Source organism: Triturus cristatus, chromosome 11, assembly GCF_964204655.1.
Source record: "Triturus cristatus chromosome 11, aTriCri1.1, whole genome shotgun sequence".
NCBI lineage: Eukaryota > Metazoa > Chordata > Amphibia > Caudata > Salamandridae > Triturus > Triturus cristatus.
Genome location: NC_140594.1, coordinates 853,301,010 through 853,320,132, shown reverse-complemented (window position 1 = coordinate 853,320,132; position 19,123 = coordinate 853,301,010). Strand labels below are relative to the sequence as shown.

Sequence of the window (19,123 nt, the reverse complement as noted above, 5' to 3'; positions counted from 1 at the left end):
TACAGGAGTTGTTACCCTTTATATTATTTATGTACTCTGAGCACTCTTTTTTTTTTAGTTTGCCTGCCTCTGCTCATGTTTTCGCAGGCTTGATGTAAGGTTTGACGTGCTTGTTTATTTAAGAGAACCATACACACACGTGAAAGTTGTAAATTGAAATAATGACGGAGCTGAGTCACGAGCTCTCTCTTCAATCCACGGCTGGTCTGCCGTCCCAGTCCTCCGCCCACCAAACAATAGAGTGCCCTCTCAGAAGACTCTTTCTACATCAGCCCCTTTTGGTTCTGAGCAGTGTCTCCTAGGAATTTCCCCTACATCAGAGGGGTTTTCCCATCGAGCGAGATATGCATTGCCATTCTTACTGCAGTGGTATGTGGTAAGTGGATGCTAGCTAGAGGGAGGACAGGCAACTGTCCATTATTTGGATGTCTCTAGGGTGATTCTGCAAATGAAGTGGTGCAAACCATCCACTTGAAGAACCCACATATTTACATCACCACAGGCATAGACTCGGTCTGCAAACTTCTGGTCTGTGGATGATATCAGTCCTAACCTCCCCTCTCAACCATCCAGCATTCTGTTTAATCTACACGGAGAGCCAACAAAACGAATACAAACTACAAAGCAATAGGCATCGGCGGCAGTTCATTACATTATTTTTAAGACAAATCCAATTACCATCCTTTAAATGAACGCTGAACACCTTAACCAAGGGTTTTGTGTCGATTAACATTTTTCAGGGCTATTGTTATATTCTTTTTGGGTGTGTTCTTTGGAAAGGATGTCAGAATGCTGGATGCCAATGTAAAATGTAGTGGATATTAGTCTTACAGTTGCAAAGTTTAGAAATCAAGGGGTTGCGCTTGGAACAACATAGATCCACGTGGAATTCTGCACCCAAGACTGATCCTATAAGTGAACCTGAAAGAATCTTCCTAAAAACGACACATCTGTATTGACCCTATATCTTAGCATAGGCAAAGAGGATGGAAATCAAACCTTTGTGCAGCGTTTCAATATTGACACATTCGAAATAAGGATCAGTCAGGGTTTTGAAGAATAATGCATGCTGGAGTGTGGCATTGTATATCTGTGGTGTTTGTATCTGCACAAGAGTGATTTGAGGGTGTGTGTATATCTGAGATTCTTGTGTTTGTATGTACGCACGCATGATTTTCATCTGCTGTCAGGGAAGAGGGAGGGCATGTTTCAATTTTTACAAAATTTGAGCTAATAATATCAGTTAGATCAGTTAGAGGCATAAGCTGTGATTAACTAACCTCTTATACTGTTGAGTGTCGAGCTCTGCGTGGAGGGGCTCTCACACTTTCCCCATCTCCAGGGTCTAAGGTGGGGGCATACACAGTCCCCTCGCCATCCTCCCACTCCCTTTGGTTTTACTCAACACCCCCACCACTCTCCAACGCCTTTTCCAACCTCATCCCTAGATGTTGTTTACAGCATGTTTTTAGAAGAAATGGAAATGGGCTTGGAAAATGAGCTTTTGCTTGCCCCTGCTTCTGCTGTGCTCTGTTAGCAAACACTGTACATAGAGGTCACGTGCCGGATTCCTTTGTGTTTCATGCTGCTACTCCGTGGCTTGGCTCCTTCTGGTGCCATGGCTGCCCATCTTTCCCTTCCATGTCTTACATCGCACGGAGCTTAAACGTACACATTCATGCATGGAATTCTAGTTTTTTAACCTGTCTGGTGGATATGATAGCTCTGAGGAAAGTGCGGGTGCAGCCCATTGCACGCAGTCTGGTGTACATGGATCCTTACTCCAAGACATATTCACCAATGGCTCGCCGCTTGTATATATTATTGTATTGAGCTGTTCCTCTTTGATTAAGCGGGCTCTCCTTCATTTTGGGGCGTGTGCCGGTTATTTTAAGGTTTTTAGCAGCTCATCGACACTCAGAAGTACTATGGCCAGGAGCAAGAAGGATTTTCTTCTCAATAACCGAAGAGAAAAGCAGCAAAGCTCACTGACATCTGGTAGATCTCCCGGCAAAACCATGAGGACATCCTCACAAATAGCCTTCCCTTTCCAGCACCAAAGCATCACTCGGCACCACCTCAGTATCGCTCAGCACCAGCTCTATCGAGAGTTCATTCATCACTTCATGCACAAACTACCTATACCTCTGTCTTCCTTTCTATATATTTACCATGCCACATAATTCCTATCCCAGTTGCATTGTAAATTGTCATTTACAATGCAACTGGTTCTAACTCTCGCAAATGCGAGACCTATTGTATTGCAAAAGGCAACAAGCATTTAGCTGCCTGTAGGAAGAAAAACCTATTGTGAATCACAGTGCTTTACGTGGGATGAAAAAAGGATGGGAGGCTCTAAAAGGGGCTTGGCCAACACATTTCAGAACATGTCTTAAAACATGTGAACTACATTTGTGTGCTTTAAACAGCATGCTCCCTACCAGCATTTAGGTGCCTCTTTGTGAGTTTTCTGCTATTGCACTCGGATGAATCACACAACAATAAACATAAGCCTAAAACAGGCTAGACCTATTGGCTTTGAGAGCTCATTTTGATATAAATCACAACAATGATTTTGTTGTAAATAATTAGAATTGGTAATTACAAATGATAGCTGCATCTGTCACCATCACTATGTGTGCAATGGAGAGAGGCCAAGGACTGGATGAGCATATAATATGAACAAGGTTATGGCCCACTGTCTCATACTGCTGTCAGTCTCAGCTCTAGTACTCTCAATCGTGCATCATTATGAACACCCTCCGACAACCAGTACTCACTCTAGTACCCAGATTGGGTTCAGCTCACATGTACCATACAAACATTGGAAAACCCAACATCTCTCCCTTTAATAGCAGAGCCCTCTTGGCTTTGCCTATACTCAGTAAAGTCAGTTACAATACAACATGGCACTAAAGCAAGAAGAGTTTACAAATTCAGAGTCCTTACCTATGTAAAATATGCTGTGTATATACAAAAAACTGTTAAAACCTTTGACAAAATCAATAGGTCCAAGAGGCAAGTATTATTGGTTTTACCAAAGCTTATTTAATTTGAGTGCGGTAAAAGGATATTAGGTTTCTGGAGGGTAATCAGCAGAGGTTTTTAAAGGCAGGCTGGAGGAGTAAGGATGCCATGGAAGGACAGAGTCTTTAAGTATAGTCACATGTAATTCACATATTGGTAAATTCTAACAAGTGGCAAGTAGGTGAGTGCTTAGAGGGCTCTAGGAATGGGCTGGAAAATGTCAGAGAAAGTATATAGCAAAACCTGTTATTGAGAAGCCTGGGGCTGGCACAACAAAAACTAACAACTACCCTTTCGGGGAGTGGGGGGCCTTCAAAATTAACTTGTCGACCTAAAGCTCCACTTCGGCAATTTAAATATACATTACGCAGTGGCAGTCACCACTATGTGGTTATAGGTTAAACGGCATTTTCAATGAAAATGCATTTTTTGATTTGCCTATAACTTATGACTCTGTGGACAGATTTGCACGAAACTTGGCAATCTACTAACTTTGTCAGCTATGTTTTGGCATGCCAAGTTTTGTGACGATCCCGCCATAGAAAAATATACTCACACACCTTGCTTGTCTTCATTCAGCCAAGATGACCAAGGAACACTTCAGCATATCCTAGCATCCATAAAAACTTTTTTCCTTCACAGGTTAGTCCATTTGTTAAATGGGTAAATAACTGCAACTCTTCTTCGGCTGACTCATCCTAAAATTGTACAGGCATGCCTCAAGGGAATTGCTTTAAAAATGTACAGGAATGCCTCAAGGGAATTGCTTTTTAGAACTCAAAAGGGGAAATCTTATCACTTCTTAAGCAGAATACTTATCCAGAAAACTTCTGAAACCTAACAAGACTTATACTACAGTTTTAATGAAAAAATATCCAAGAATCAAGTCAATAAACTAGTGTTTTTCGCAAACAGAAATGTTCTACTAAATATTACTAAAGAGACCCCGGGCTACTTAACTGCTCCTTGACTTTCCTTTCGGTCTCCCACATTACACTATCCCTCTCTTCCCACAACGCATAGGGATAAACAGTGTTGATAAATTGGTTTTCCTACTTCACTGAATTATAATCTTCCAAACACCACCATGCTCCTCCCCTTACCTCTAGCATGGAGTATGCTATTGACACAGGCAGGGCAGCATCCGGTTGAGAGGCAATATTTCAAACATTTAGACTGAATGAACTAAATCTATTTTGAAGAAAATAAAAACGCATCCTTTCTGAACAGGTCTGGGGTACCAAACATCCTAGACTAAGTTGGGAATTCGTTTTAGAAACCACCTCAAGGCTCCATATATGAATTTATATTTGGAATCCATGTTGTGGTATACTGATATAGGACAGAATATTCATTTCTACGTGTACAGGTCGAGAGGCATTTGCTTCGTTTTCTGGCTTTTAACTCACTCTTGCTAGTGAGCAAATTGTTGTGACTTAACTGTTGCCATTCCTTAGCTACATCTTCCCTACTGGTCAGCCAGGGTGAGTGCTGGAGTGCTAGGTGATGAATGGAAGCTGAATTCTTGGTGATGTCATAGAATGCATGGGTGCCTGGTGATGTGCTGAGTGTCAGTTGGAGTATGCCGGCTGAGCAGCAAGGAGGCTGCTCCTGGTGGGACTAGCTGTTATCTACCTACTTACCTGGAACTTTCCTTGTAAATAAACAATCTACAGGATATAAACCTTTGCTAATGGACTTTGTATTACAACATTTTGGCGACGGTTTTTCAAGAGCCTAGACAGTATATGAATCTATTGAAGAAACTAGAAGGAACCTGCGGAAGAAGCTGGAACTAAGTAACCTGAAGTAAAAGCAATGCCCTGGTCAGCCCCACCAGTGTCCCTCATATCGTGGACATCCTGCAGTCTGGGTCGTCTGACCTTCTTGACATCAATGAACTTTATGTATTGATATCAACTAGCCTCCTTGTCTACGTGCTCTGATGTGCTGAATGCGATTTAAACTAGTGGTGTAAGCCCTTTGAGTTGCTGTAAGTGTACACAGAACTGTTTATTGAGTCAGATAGTTCAACTGACAGAACTTTGATTTCATCAAACAGCCACTGTTGATCTGTTTTGTGTGGATTACACAGAGCTGCTGCATGTATTTGGAGGAAATCGGTAGCATTTACTTTGACGTTGTTAACATACGGCATTTGGTTTGATGAACCAGCTGCTCAACCCCTGTGGTACTAATGGTGTAGGTACAGTGGAAATTATTAATAACGCTGAGTTTTGCAATGCGTTGGGGGCATCCTGTGGTAAAGTACTTGTCAGCTATTCTCCACTGTACTGCTCTGTTAGAATGTTGCATGACATCATAGAATGCCTGGGTGCCTCTCTGGGTGAGATTGTCAGTTGGTCTACTCAGGCTGAGCTGTAAGGAGCTTGCTCCTGGTGGGGCTATCTTTGTACCTTCTATCTTATCCTACTATCATGACCACCTATGCTGGAACCAAGCTACCAATAAAGAAGTATCTTACATGTACAGATGGACTCTGTAGCTTCCGTTACAACAATTTTGGCGACGATCTGAAGAACTGACGCGTGAATTAAGGAGTAAAGACAACTAAGGAATCAAGGAACCAAAAGACAAAGATCCAAGGACTTTCAAAATGTCAATTGAAACATAAAGGCCACTGTTGATCTGTTGTGTGTGGATTACACAGAGCTGCTGCATGTATTTGGAGGAAATCGGTAGCATTTACTTTGAAGTTGTTAACATACGGCGTTTGGTTTGATGAACCAGCTGCTCAACCCCTGTGGTACTAATGGTGTAGGTACAGTGGAAATTATTAATAACGCTGAGTTTTGCAATGCGTTGGGGGCATCCTAACTCTGTCTTGGCTTGTTGTGGGTAGTGCGGAGTGTGTGCCCTTTTACCGTTGGGTTTTGCAGGGTTCAAACGGTCGCGAGAATGTCATCTATGCATGGCTCATATCCACTTACCAGGATGTGAGGCGGCATTTGAAAATACCCACATGCGCTGCCCTGCATCATGGATATGTCCTCTCCTGCTGCCATTCCGAGTCTACGCTGCGAGCACTGTGATGCACTCTGCATGAGTCAGCAACAAGTGTCACTTGGCGGTGGACCTTCGCGCTTGATGGAGTTGCGAGACAATGAGGGAAGCGCGTCGTCACATTGATGACTGCTGGGAGGTCACCAACTAGACCGCGCATCTGTCTGTGCACTGTTTGTTCTAAGGATACAGGAAGTGGTGTGCAGCGTTCATCGAAGCATGAGGGGGAGCGGATCTCTGTTGTGCGGCAGCCTTTATTCCATCTGCTAATCGAGATAAGGATTGGAGAGCTTGAACATGCATGGTGAGGTACAGACCTGACAGAGGAACAGGAGATAAGGGATCATTGACGCTCTTGCACAATACTTAGGATTGGAAGCAGAGGGGCGTTTTGTTTCTCGGGTGAGGGCTCGCTCACCAGGGGAATTTGAAATATTTTTGTGACTGCCTATACTTGCCCTAGTTTGCTGATGATGTTTTATTAGATGTATTTTTTTTCATTTCTGTGGTCATTTTGCTGCAATGTTTATTTCATGCCATAACCAGTTTCTGTTCATGTAGATGTGTGCTAGTCTTATTATTGGTATGCATGTTCATTGTTTACGTTATATGGTGATGTATGGGCGGTGTATGCTATTCTGTTTTTCCTGCTTAAGTTTATGCTAAATGCGAGTTCAATATACTCTTTTTCAATGATTATAGAGTCTCATAAGCTGGCTTGCGGTCTTGTGGGTTTAATAATGGTGAGCGTGTTTGAGGTTTTGCGTTGTTGTTTGTAGTTGTAGGGTTGTGATTACTCTAGTAGGGGGTTGTAGGGTGGTGAGTACCCTAGTACAGAGTTGTAGGGTTGTGAGTACCGTAGTACAGAGTTGGAGGGTGGCGAGTACCCTAGTGCAAAGTTGTAGGGCGGTGAGTACCCTAGTGCAAAGTTGTAGGACGGTGAGTATGTACCCTTGTATAGAGCTGCAGGGTGGTGAGTACCCTAGTACAGAGCTGTAGGGTGGTGAGTACCCTAGTAGAGATCTGTATGGTTTTGAGTACCCTAGTACAGAGCTGTGGGGTTGTGTGTACCTCAGTGCTGAGTGGGTCTTCCTGAGTGTTGTGTTGTAGGTGTGCATATTTGTTACTATGTGAAGCGTGTTGCCTGGGATTCTTGATGGGTCAGAGGTACAGGGTGTGTTGGGTCAGAGGTAAAGGGTGTGTTATGTGTTACGCCTCATCCTCTTTGGTCTCGGTATGCTTCTAGCTTTATATTCCCCAAGAAAGGGGGATGGAGTAGATCTTAATGCAGTTAATTGATTCAGGAGGTGTTGATTGCTTTAGGAGTTATTGTTTGCAACAGGAATGTTCTGTCAATTCTTTGAGATTTTAATGCATTTATACATTAGGAATGTTCCATCAATTACTTGTGAATTTAATGTATTTATAGATTTGCCAATGTAACTTGATCTTATTCTATTTTCTTCCTTTTGGGTTATATGCATGTTTCAATTTATTTCGGTCTATAGTTTCCCTAAGGAAAGGGGATATGTTGTGACTTAACTGTTGCCATTCCTTTTCCTTAGCTACATCTTCCCTACTGCTCAGCCAGGGTGAGTGCTGGAGTGCTTGGTGATGAATGGAATGCTGAATGCTTGGTGATGTCATAGAATGCATGGGTGCCTGGTGATGTGCAGAGTGTCAGTTGGAGTGTGCCGGCTGAGCAGCAGGGAGGCTGCTCCTGGTGGGACTAGCTGTTATCATCTACCTACTTACCTGGAACTTTCCTTGTAACTAAGCCTAAATAAACATACACCTCGGCTACTGGACTTTGCATTACAACACAAATTCTAAGGAAATCTGTTGCCACAGCAATATAAATACTGTTAGCTTGGGGAAAATCAAAGGTTTAAATGAATTGCACAGGTCCAATTGGGGCTGGTGTAGGTCTGTGGGAGAGTACATTACCGTTAAGGTGCATGCTGGATGAGTTGCAAATTGGTCATGGATAAGGCTGTGCATTTTCAGATGTTTTCTAAACATCCTTCCTTACAGTAAAAAATCTAAGAAATTGGATGTGAAAGTGTGTCTCATGAGAATACAAATGCAGTACCGTGTGAGCAGTGCGGGAAATGGACAAACTTTACTCTGGGACCCCATAAACTGGCGATCAAGGTATGGCAACATAAAGATGGTGGATTCGTGAGAGGCGGCGTTATTAAAAAGCTGAGCCAGACTTAAACATTTCTGTTTTTTAAACTTCCGTCACAAAGAAATTGCACGGAAAAAACTAACAGTAAACCTGTTATGGCTTACTTAATTGGGGACAGACATGCTACATTTTAAAATATCTCTTGGGCTTAAGGAACCTGCTGCAAAGTTGTGTGTACTCAGCAATTTTTAGTGGGTCTAATAATGGTAAGATGAGTCTGGGGCTTAGAGGGTCATTTTGCGTGCTGCATAGCACAATGTGTAACATGCTGGTCAAAGCTTTGTATTTCATGTGCATAGCTTAGTGAGTTATTCCTTTTGTTGCAGAGATCACTTTACCTCTTGTAGTTCATAAGTAGCAATCTGTGGTATGGTTACTGTTTCTCTGGTTACAGAATGTTTGTATGTCATGACCATGTCACTTGTAAAATGGGGGCTATGTCGTTTGGAATGGTTGTTAGTGTTCGACATTAAGTAGTTGGACCTGGTGGCAGCAGGACGTGTTTTTCTTCACCAGTGGACCCGTAATTGGCACTTCAATAAAACAGGTTATTTTATACTTAATGACTGTTGCTTTATTTCAATGGCGACGAGTTGAAGTACCGGACCACTGAGATCTCCGTTTTTTCCCTCCTCTTTTCGACATTTTGGAGTGGATCTAGGACTCGTCTTATTCTCGGAGCAGCGTAGATTAAAGCAGCGCCTTGGCTTCAATTTACTCAAGTGAGTGTGTGCTGAGCCGTGCCTGTACCCGATCCCTGTGTGAATTTATTTGGGATGCTATTGAGCGCTTGAGAGTGCATCTGTGGCAGTTGGAGCTTCCTCGCACTGCACTGTCGAGCCAGCCTGCTTGCGCTGAGTACATTCCTGGTCAGTTGAAGTGTTCTCGCGCAGAGCTGCTCATGCTCATCTTCGAGTTCACGCTTCAACGTTCTACGTCTTCACGTGTAACACCTGCGTCAGTCTTTGTGGTTTGGAAAAACAAGCTCCAATTGCTATGGAAGCTTACCTACACCACGTTTTTGGCAGCCATCTTGAGTGAGTGATCTTCATCGGATTTGTCATCGTCCAGCAGCATTTCTTCTGTTGTCTTTCTACAGAGGAATCTTCACTTGTTTTCTGCTTTCCAGCATGTGCCTTTAACGTCAGTGACACACACACTCTTCCTGTTTTCTCTTGTGCATTCGACGTCTGTGAGGCAACTTTTTTTCCCGGCACAATCGGATACAATTTTTCTGCAGTTACAAAAGGTACAGTTGTTCGAGGAGTGTCATTGCTACAGAGTTACAGTGATTTGCACACGGACTGCAGGGGTGTGGAATTTAATAAAATATGTACTTGTCCATGGGGCAGGTTGCTTCATAAATCTACTTGTCCTGTAACAAAATCCACTTGTCCCTTTTGTGCCATGTAATGTGGCGACAAATTACAGCAACAATCTCATTATGCAAGAGTTCTGATAAAGCCTCTCTAATTATGCCAGGGCTTGTACCATAGTAGGGTTTTAATACTAGCAATTTCCTTATGTTGCTAAGTTTCTGCCGGTCTACATACTGGGGCTGAAGGTAGTGGTAAGCAACAGTTCAAGGGTTGGAATGCCCTTTTGAGTCTGTGCAAACCTACTAACTTGCATGTTTTAAGGGTTTTCACCAACTCTTTTCTAATCTTTTCCCATACTGAAAAAGGTTGGAAATTTACTCCTGGCAGTGGCAGACGTAAAACTTCTTCAGGGTTGGGAAAAAAGTGGTTGGAGGAAAAGTGAACTTGAAACATTCAGATTTTCACATGAGCAAATCTACACATGCACAATTGCTCATGCTAAAATGCAGTTCACAAATATTTTCTAGGAGTACTGCATCTTGGCCTACTTCTGTAAATTCTTGTGAATTCATGGAGACTGTATATATGCACTTAATGCAAGGATATATACCATGGATGCACTTTTGAGACTTTCTTTAATAATTGGGCATCTAATTAGGCCTGTGGTTAAGCATGACATTTTGTGTTTAGTTAAATTATGTATTTCTCTCCTTATTTCGGTCTATCAGCTGGCTTCACTGTGAGTGACAATATTCTGCTTTATTACAAGGAGCATATTGGCACACAAAGTAGTTTTGTTCAGTGCCTGGAACTGCTGTGGCAATGTGTGCTTTTGAGACCAAAAACTGTTTTTTGCTTTTGCCAATGCTTGTTAGAATGGTGAGGGCCCTGCAGCTCCCACACAGATATGGTTTTACAAAAACCATGCCTAAACAAGTCACGCATTGACAAAACCAAAAGCCTGACCACCAATTTCAGACCTACTGGCTTTGCCAATGCTTATTTATTTTTGTTTCCCACAATCTTATTTTAACTGGTTACACAGATTTTCCGTTATGAATATTTTTGGGAAATAAAAGCATACATCAACATGTTACTAAATGATGCTGTAAAGATATGGTACCTAAAATCTTACAGTAGTTTAGCAAAATATTTTTTTCCTACTTGCATTTTTTTGTGAACATTTTGTTTTGAAAGGAAAGAATCATCACTGTTGCTTTGAAGCTTCTGCAAATAGTTGCATATAATCAGAGAGCATTCTGGGAGCATTATACATAGCCTCATATTACTAAACTTTGAAAAAGTGTTTACACGTTTATACTGGAACCACCGTCGGTAGTTCAGGCAGAGCGGACATTTACTTTTAGTGCTCACCCTATTAATAAAGGCTTTGCATTAATGAACCATAAATACAAGTTTGAACAGTGTTAACACATGGACACACATTACCTTAACTGTAGACAATGCCCTTCCTTGATCCATAATGTGGTACTGTAAACTGGCAGCTAAAGGGTTTGTGCTGTAGGGGGTTGGGCCTACTTGTCCCAAGGACAAAATAGACATTAAAACGTGTTGCCCTTGACCCCAAACAATATGTCCCGGGCGTCGGGCTATAGGAATTCCATATCCCCGCTGACCAGTGCTTATCTTTTGTCTTCTTCTACAGTGATGTGCAGACTAAGAGTCTGCATATCTTAAGATTTCTCTTTGTAGTTATTTATTCTTGTTCATTTCTTACTCTTCATTTTGTGATACTGTTCAAGTATCTTTGGCTGTGTTTCCTTTTTGCTAATTTGTACATTACAGCGAATTCATAAGTGGGCAATCCACCTGCCATATTCTTACAGGTACCAGGTAAGCCAGCACTTGTATGGAGAAAGTGGTACAAGACTTTTGAAAATTATTTACTTGCTATTGATGGTAATGTTTTTTCAGCTGGTAGAAAGAAAGCTATTTTATTTATTGTTTTGGGAACGGCAGCCATTGAAATCTTTGAAAATCTTCCTCCAGCTACTGCACTCAGAGGTCAAGGTGATGGGTGGAATGTTTTTAAAGAGGCTGTGGCAAGATTTGAAATACAGTTTGTTAATGAACCCAATGTAATGGTTAAAAGACATAGCTTTCACAAAAGGAGGCCGTTTCCTGAGGAATCCATAGAGGAGTAAATAGCAGGTCTTAGAGTGTTAGCTGCCAATTGCGAATTCAGAGCTAATGTTGATAATTGCATAAGAGACCAATTTGTATTCAACTGTGATTCCCAGAAAATTCAAGAAATACTTTTAGCTTGTCGCAATCCTACTTTGGCTGAAGTTTTAGATTTAGCTAAGGGTATCGAAAGATCCATTCAGTCAGCTAAAGTGCTAACGGCAGAGGGGTCTGCTACCTCCTCTCATGTGTGTGCTATTAAATATACGAAGAAGGCAACAAAAGCGGAAGGTTTTAGAAATAGTAAACTTAGCTGTTTTAGATGTGGTTCCAAAGCTCATTTAGCAAATTGTGCAGAGTGTCCTGCTTTAAGGAGAAAGTGTAACAAATGCAAAAAGTATGGCCATTTTCAGAGTGTCTGTAGTGGTTCTAGGTTGGTTTCTAAACCATCGGTTAACGCTGTGAATGAGGATTGCGACAATGTGGAGAATTTACTTCTCACCTTGTATGATTCTTCAGTCAATTTTGGGGTGAACAATATTGGTTCTGGGTTCAAAGCACCTCTAGGTGAGGTTCACATTGGAGAAGTGGGTTTGGAAGTGATGGCAGGCTCATTCTCTCCAAATACCATAATTTCTGATGAGTTCTTTTATGGAAATTGGTCTAAAGTCGAATTGGAGAAAACTGATGTGAATCTCAAGCCTTTTGGTGATTTTGAAATAGATATGGTAGGATATTTTAAGGAAAACTTGGAGTTCAAAGTACGCAAGATTTTCACCAAAATTGATGTTGCTAAGAAGGGTAAGAACATTGTGGGGTTTTATGATTTGGAAAAGTTAGGAGTCATTCTTTGTGCTGGTACTGACTGTCCCATCAGTTTGAGGGATTTGTCTGTGAGTTCTGGGTGTATGCAGAATTCTGAAGTTGAGGGTATTATTGCCAAACATAACGCAGCTTTTCAAGACAAGGTTGTGCAGTTAACAGGTTTCAGTCACACCATCAAACTTAAGAGGAATGCTGTTCCTGTGCCACATAAAGTTGGCATGGTACCTTTGGGCGTTCGCCAAATGTTGAAGTCCCATTTAGACACTATGTGCAGATGGTATCATTGAATCCACATTCAGCTCAGAATGGGTTTCAGCCATCGTTATTACTATTTAAAACAAAACAAAACAAACAAACAAACAAACAAACAGGTTTTGAGGTGGTTTGTAGACTTATGGTCTTTAAATAAAAACATAATTATTGACACTCATCCCTTACCAAGAATACAACAGTTGTTAGCTGCTGTCAATGGTGCGAAATTATTTTCAGTGATTGATTTCAAATCTGCCTATCACCAAGTGGTTTTGGATGAGAATTCCAGAGATCACACTGCCTTTGACACACTTTGTCCTCTACAGATTTTTGAGAATGCCATTTGGTTTGGCATCAGTGGCCAGAGTCTATCAGAAACTGGTCGAAAGTTTGTTTCAGGGATTTAAAGGAGTCCAGGCTTTCCAGGACGACATCCTTATTTTTGCTAAAACCAGTGTTGAACACAATAATTTGTTGAATTCTGTGTTGGGTATTTTGGAAAATACAGGTAGGACCTTTAGTAAGGCGAAGTGTAAGTTCTTGGTGGATGAAATTGACTATCTTGGGCACAGAATCACCAGTGAAGGTATTTTTCCTAAGGCTGACTTAGTCAATACCCTTAACAATGCAAGCAAACCGTACAATAAGGATTCTCTTCAGTCTTTTTTAGGTCTAGGGGAATATTATGCTAGATTTGAGAGAGGGTATGCTTTAGTTGTTGAACCTTTAAGACAATTTTCAAAACAAACATTTGCAATGCAATCGGTCTCACCTTTGGGGCCTTATATGTATTTAGCTATGCAGCACATTAGCCTGGGTGCTGAAACATCTACTGTTCTTTAATATGGGGGTAAAATAAGCACCAAACTGCGTGACACGCCAGGTATGGGAACACATGGAGAGAAATAATGCCCTTCAGCGGGAAAAGGTATAGACCAAAGTTCTATTTTTAATATAAAATCAGGGCCTTCGGTGGTCATCTCACTGAAAAGTCAAGATTTGAAATAAATATTATTGTCTACGGATGCTCATGAAAGACAATTTCTATGGACTGGAATCTAGAGAATGCTAAAGTGATTCTGGTATTTTACTGACCTCTGCTGGTCGTTTTCTATCAAGAAAGTTAAATAGAGGCAGTTGCCAGAAAAAAAAGTAAGTCCCTTTTGTTTTAGTCACTGACCACATACCCTTGGTCTACATGATGGATGGTGTTAGTTCAGGGAATGCTTCTTCTAGATTAATCAGACTTATAGCCAGGCTCCAGGAATTTAACTTTCAGATCAGGCACATTTCAGGGGGCAAGAATTAGACAGCGGATTGCTTGTCTAGATTGCCTCCCAAGGAGAGTGGAGAGGTAACGGTGACAGATCAGCATGAAAGTGTGGTTGCCATGGTTGATGTTTTAAGCTCGTGCAATGCAGTTATTTCAGATAATGGATGGTTAGACTTTGTGTCTAAGGATGAAGGATTGCTCAAGGTCAAACAGTATGTCATGAATAGTTGGCCTCCTAGCAGGAATATTGATCCTGACTTGCGTAGTTTTGGGCAAGTTTCTAATGAGCTTTCTATCAAGAATGATCTTTTGATGAGACAAGATTTGTTCCTCCCACCGGTATCAGAGGAAAGCTTGTTGAGTTCGCACACTTCGGACACCCTGGTGTGTCCAACACAAAAAAAAAAAAAATAGACAACATTATTGGTGGCCTGAGATGGATGCTTGTCTTGAAGTTCATGTTGCCAAAGTAAGATGTGCGTTCTTTCTGATAAACATTGGAAAGTTTCTACTGAACCCTCAAGTTTGCATGATGGCCCACAAAAACCTTGGCAGAAGATTTCTATTGATTTTTCTGGTCCGTTTGATTGTTTGGGCAGACTTAGATTTCTAATTGTTGTGGATAACTTTTTCAAATGGACTTATTATACTTTTGTGTAGCATCCCAAAACGGAGGAGGTTATCACATTTTTGGATAATATTTTTCGTGTGGAGTGTCCTCCTAAAGTTTTGATGTCAGATAACAGTGTACAATTAGTTTATTCCAAAATGTTGTCATTAAAAAAAAAAAAAAAAAAATTTATTGTTTCTGAGAATGCACCTCTGTATTGCCAATGGCCAAGTTGAGAGGTCCAATAGATTCTTTAAGGAGGGCATCCAAACTGCGTTGGAAAGCAATTTAGAGGTTTTCAATTTTCTTAAAGAAAAGTTGTGGAGTTACCACAATACTTCACATTCAGTCACTGGGGTTTCTCCTTATTTTCTTATGAGGGGGAGACTAGGTTTGACAACAGTAACACCTGAGTTTTGTAAAACTAAAAGAGAGGTTTCTCTTGATGTGGAAATTGCCAAAGCAAAGGAGAATATTGTTGAGGCACAAATCAAGGGAAAGCTGTATCATGATTCATGCCATAGAGTCAAAGCTAAAGTTTTAAAGAAGGAGATTGGATTTGTATCATCAAAGCCGTCTTACGGTGTAAAGGCTCTTCCAAACTTTCTGATCCGGTTCTGGCTGATAAAGTTTCTAATTCTGCTGTTCTGTTAAGGAACAAAGGGTGGTGGAACAAAAGCTTGGTTGTGGTCCTCAAAACTGGGCAAGAGAAAATGTTTGAACAGAAGGGGATTGGTGTTGATGTATGGTTTGGTGGTAACACTGATTCATTTGCCTTGAGACCGGGATCTCAAGTTGAAACTACTTGTGAGAAGGTTATGGAGGTTCAGGTGAATTGTCCTCACAAGAGGAATGTAAGGTTGCCTAGAAGACTTGAGGATTATGTTCTGGATTAGTTCTTGTTTTTTTCCTCTTTCTTCTGTTATATATATATATATATATATATATATATATATATATATATATATATATATATATATATTTTAAAAGGGGCATGTGGTATGGTTACTGTTTCTCTGGTTACAGAGTGTTTGTATGTCATGACCATGTCACTTGTAGAATGGGGGCTATGTCATCTGGAGTGGTTGTTAGCGTTCGACATTAAGCAGTTGGACCTGGTGACAGCAGGACGTTTGTCTTCACCAGTGGGCCCGTAATTGGCACTTCAATAAGACAAGTTATTTTATACTTAATGACTGCCGCTTTATTTCACAATCCTAATATAGCACAGTGAGCTATGAAATGACTTCAAGGAGTTGCACACAAACTTCACAACCCAGGTTTATAACCTTATTTTTTACTCAATCTTTTGTTATTCTAAGGTTGCTAAAAGGGTTCCTTTGGGTAGTAATGAATGCCTTATTAGTACAGAACACCAGTGACGGCTGGTGAATTTTGAAAGTGATGAGGCGTAAAACCAAACATTGAATTAGACCGTGAGAGCAAATGTAATGAGTGAGAGCAACTGTCACCATGGGACTTCATGCATGGGTGTCTCAAAGTATGTAAATTTAGAATTAAAGAAAGTAAATCAATACATAGCCATATATCCCAACTTGAAGTACATGTTGGCAGCTGATATCCTGGCTATATTATTTCTGTAGGACAATAATTTTAATGGCTGGAATTCAGAAATAAAAATCGCTCATTTTGTGCCCTTCTATCTCCTTCCTTCCATTACTCTCTTCCTCTCTCTATATCCTTCCATACCAGGCTGGCTAATCCCATTCTTCAGTACATTTCCTCTACCTATTCTTATTTTGTTTTTCTGTCTCTCTCGTCCCTGTATGTTTCCATTTTTCCTTTTCTTACTTCTCACATTATTCCTCCTTTATTCTCCTTGACCTGCTTTATATGCATCACTCTACCTCTACCAAGTACCAGAATGTAAAGTAAAACCAAACAAATTATTTGAATCAGTGACTTGCCCATCAGATGTCTCAAGCTTCCTTTCAATTTTTTTTCTAGCTTCGTTCTCGCCCTTATTCCCAATTCTCTCATGTTTTATGATCTACTTGCTTCTTTGTTAAAGCATCTGCCTTATGCCTCCAGCTATCTCTCTCTCCACATCTCCCACGCCTTACCGCCATCATCATGCTTCTCTCACCATGATGAGCTCCCAGCCCTGGACTACAGGGGACAAATCAAGCTGAAAGCATTGCCTTGTAATAGCTACACAATCAAAAACATATTTATGCCAATCTGGCATAATGGAAGCAGGCTGAGTTGGGTTTAGCAATGTGCTGAATAACAAATGTTCATTGTAGCAGCCGGTCGTTCATGTGCAAGTTGCACATATCCGATACAGTTGGCACCTGATTTGACAGTTAAAATTGTTCTCTTTAAAACATACGGCAAATGTCTCATATGTTAGACAACAGTATCATAATTAATCCGAATAAACTTTTTCTGACATTTTTCTCCCTGAATTAATGGTAATAATGTTCTCTCATATAGGTTATATCATCCATATCACTGCCTGGCTCAATTTAAAAGATAATATTTATGCATCCTCAAGGAGAGAGCAGCTGCAGGTCAAGGGCAGTAGACAGCGGCTACCAAGTCTTTGTCTGGATTAGAGGATAAGAAAAATCCACTGCTCCAAGCACAAGATACTCTGCTTTGGACATCTGCCCGCCACCTGCCATTCTAGGCCAGTCCATCAGACTAAAACACCAGGAAGGGAGTAAGTCATAAGTCAGTTTTATTGTATGGTTAATAAAAACCTTTACAAACGGTAAAGAGCATTGGAATGTACAGGATTAGGATAAACCCATATGATAAAAACACTGCTGGGAGCCGGAGGAGCACTCTCCCGTGAGATGGTGAAGTGAAGAGAAATTTTGGATTGAATACCGGGCACTAAACGCGAGGGAAACTTACCAACTTCACTAGTCAATAACAAAATAGGAGACATGTCGGGTAGAAGAACATCAACAGAAGCACTCACAACGGACACGTGATCTGCACCCTCTCCCCCCCCCCGTAGATACCCATTAACAGCCTCTCACCTCCTGCCATTGGTGACTCAACAGAACTACTACCACAACCCAACAACAGCGCCTTAGGTACTAGCGACTACTGATTACCTGGCTACCAATCTGTTGGTACAACTGAATCCCAGTGCCCCTCCTCCCCCGCTCCCCTTCAGCCCTAGCAGTTGGTTGTGCAGAATGCGTCGAGGGTCCCTCGACTGTAGAGTCAATTTTTAGTCCCCACTCACCTCATCTAAATCCACATAGGGCCCTGCTCCCTCAGGGAACATCTCATCTACGGCTGGCTTCATGGTGCAAAAAAAGGTGGGGGGAGGGATGGCAAACAGCCACAAGCGAACTGAAGGCGTTGAGCCGAGGTGTTAATGCACGAACGTTTGTGTACACTTAATACCCGTAAACGTAGTGCACGGCAGGATCAGCTCGCTTCATAGACACCGAGAGAGGACTAGCTCGCGGACTCTCGTAGGATAGCTTCAATTCATTTACCCGAGAAAAGACTGCGGCAGCCATTTTAAAATAACAATAGTTCGCCTTAACTTTAAAAAGAATTGCACAAAATCTATACCAAGCTTACTTTTTAACCAAACAACCCATTGCAAAAAACGTTTGTATATTTAATGATCAATATATAAATGGTACATATAAATGTGAGTGAAATACAATATTTTTCCAAGAATCATAGAAAGTATACTACTTCCATTACTAGTGATTATCTTGCTGAATTTGTTTGTTGTTGAAGAGCACGGATTATTTTAAAATAGCTTTCGCATTGGAAAAATCAGATGAGGTATTTTCCTTCTCCGCTTGCAACTGAAGCAGCCATGTTGTAAAATGTCTAGTCGCTGTAGGCATATAGCAAAAGAGGTTTAACCGCCTCCACCCCTCTACCAAATCTTCCTCACACCCTCCTTTGCAGGGTCACGTGCACGACCTGTGTGATACAGTTGCAAACTATTTTCTACAGTATAAATCAAGAGTGCACGATATATTTGATAACTATGGTTTTGCTCTCTGTAATTATGTTGAGTTGCAACAGAGCACCCAACATACCCCTCAACCTTTTGAGCCGCAGAGGAGGTAGGGCGAGATTGGTTTAGGCTTGCTGCTAATTTTTTTGCAGCTTTATATAGCTCGAACTTGACCTGAAGGTATTGGAGCGTTTTACATGAGCACCAGTTACATTCCACAAGGACACATTCTTTTATTTTTTTTGGTAGACAGGGGAGATTTAGTGATTTACCCAGAATCACAGAATGTGGAGTAAACCCCCGAGTCTTGAACCTTGGTTTCCCAACTCCAAAGTCGCCAGTCTAGCTGTGAGACCACATCCTTTGATGGACGATCTAGTTGAAATCAATAGAGATAACCTAATTTTTGGAGGGGAGGAAGGTTTAGAGTGGATGATCTCACTGAAGACTATAAGGGGCATTTTGCTTGTTTGCTATGTAACATCTTTTTTTT

At 41.2% G+C, this 19,123-nt stretch overlaps 1 protein-coding gene across 1 annotated transcript in view; it reads right to left on the bottom strand.

Moving 5' to 3' along the window:
* Positions 1 to 18,108, bottom strand: part of COPS9 (COP9 signalosome subunit 9) — a 61,265-nt gene extending 43,157 nt beyond the window's left edge. The window contains exon 1 of the mRNA XM_085634658.1: positions 17,890 to 18,108. Coding sequence (XP_085490784.1) covers positions 17,890 to 17,952 — 63 coding nt within the window. The 5' untranslated portion in view covers positions 17,953 to 18,108. The remainder of the gene's footprint in view (positions 1 to 17,889) is intronic.
* Positions 18,109 to 19,123: the final 1,015 nt, after the last annotated feature.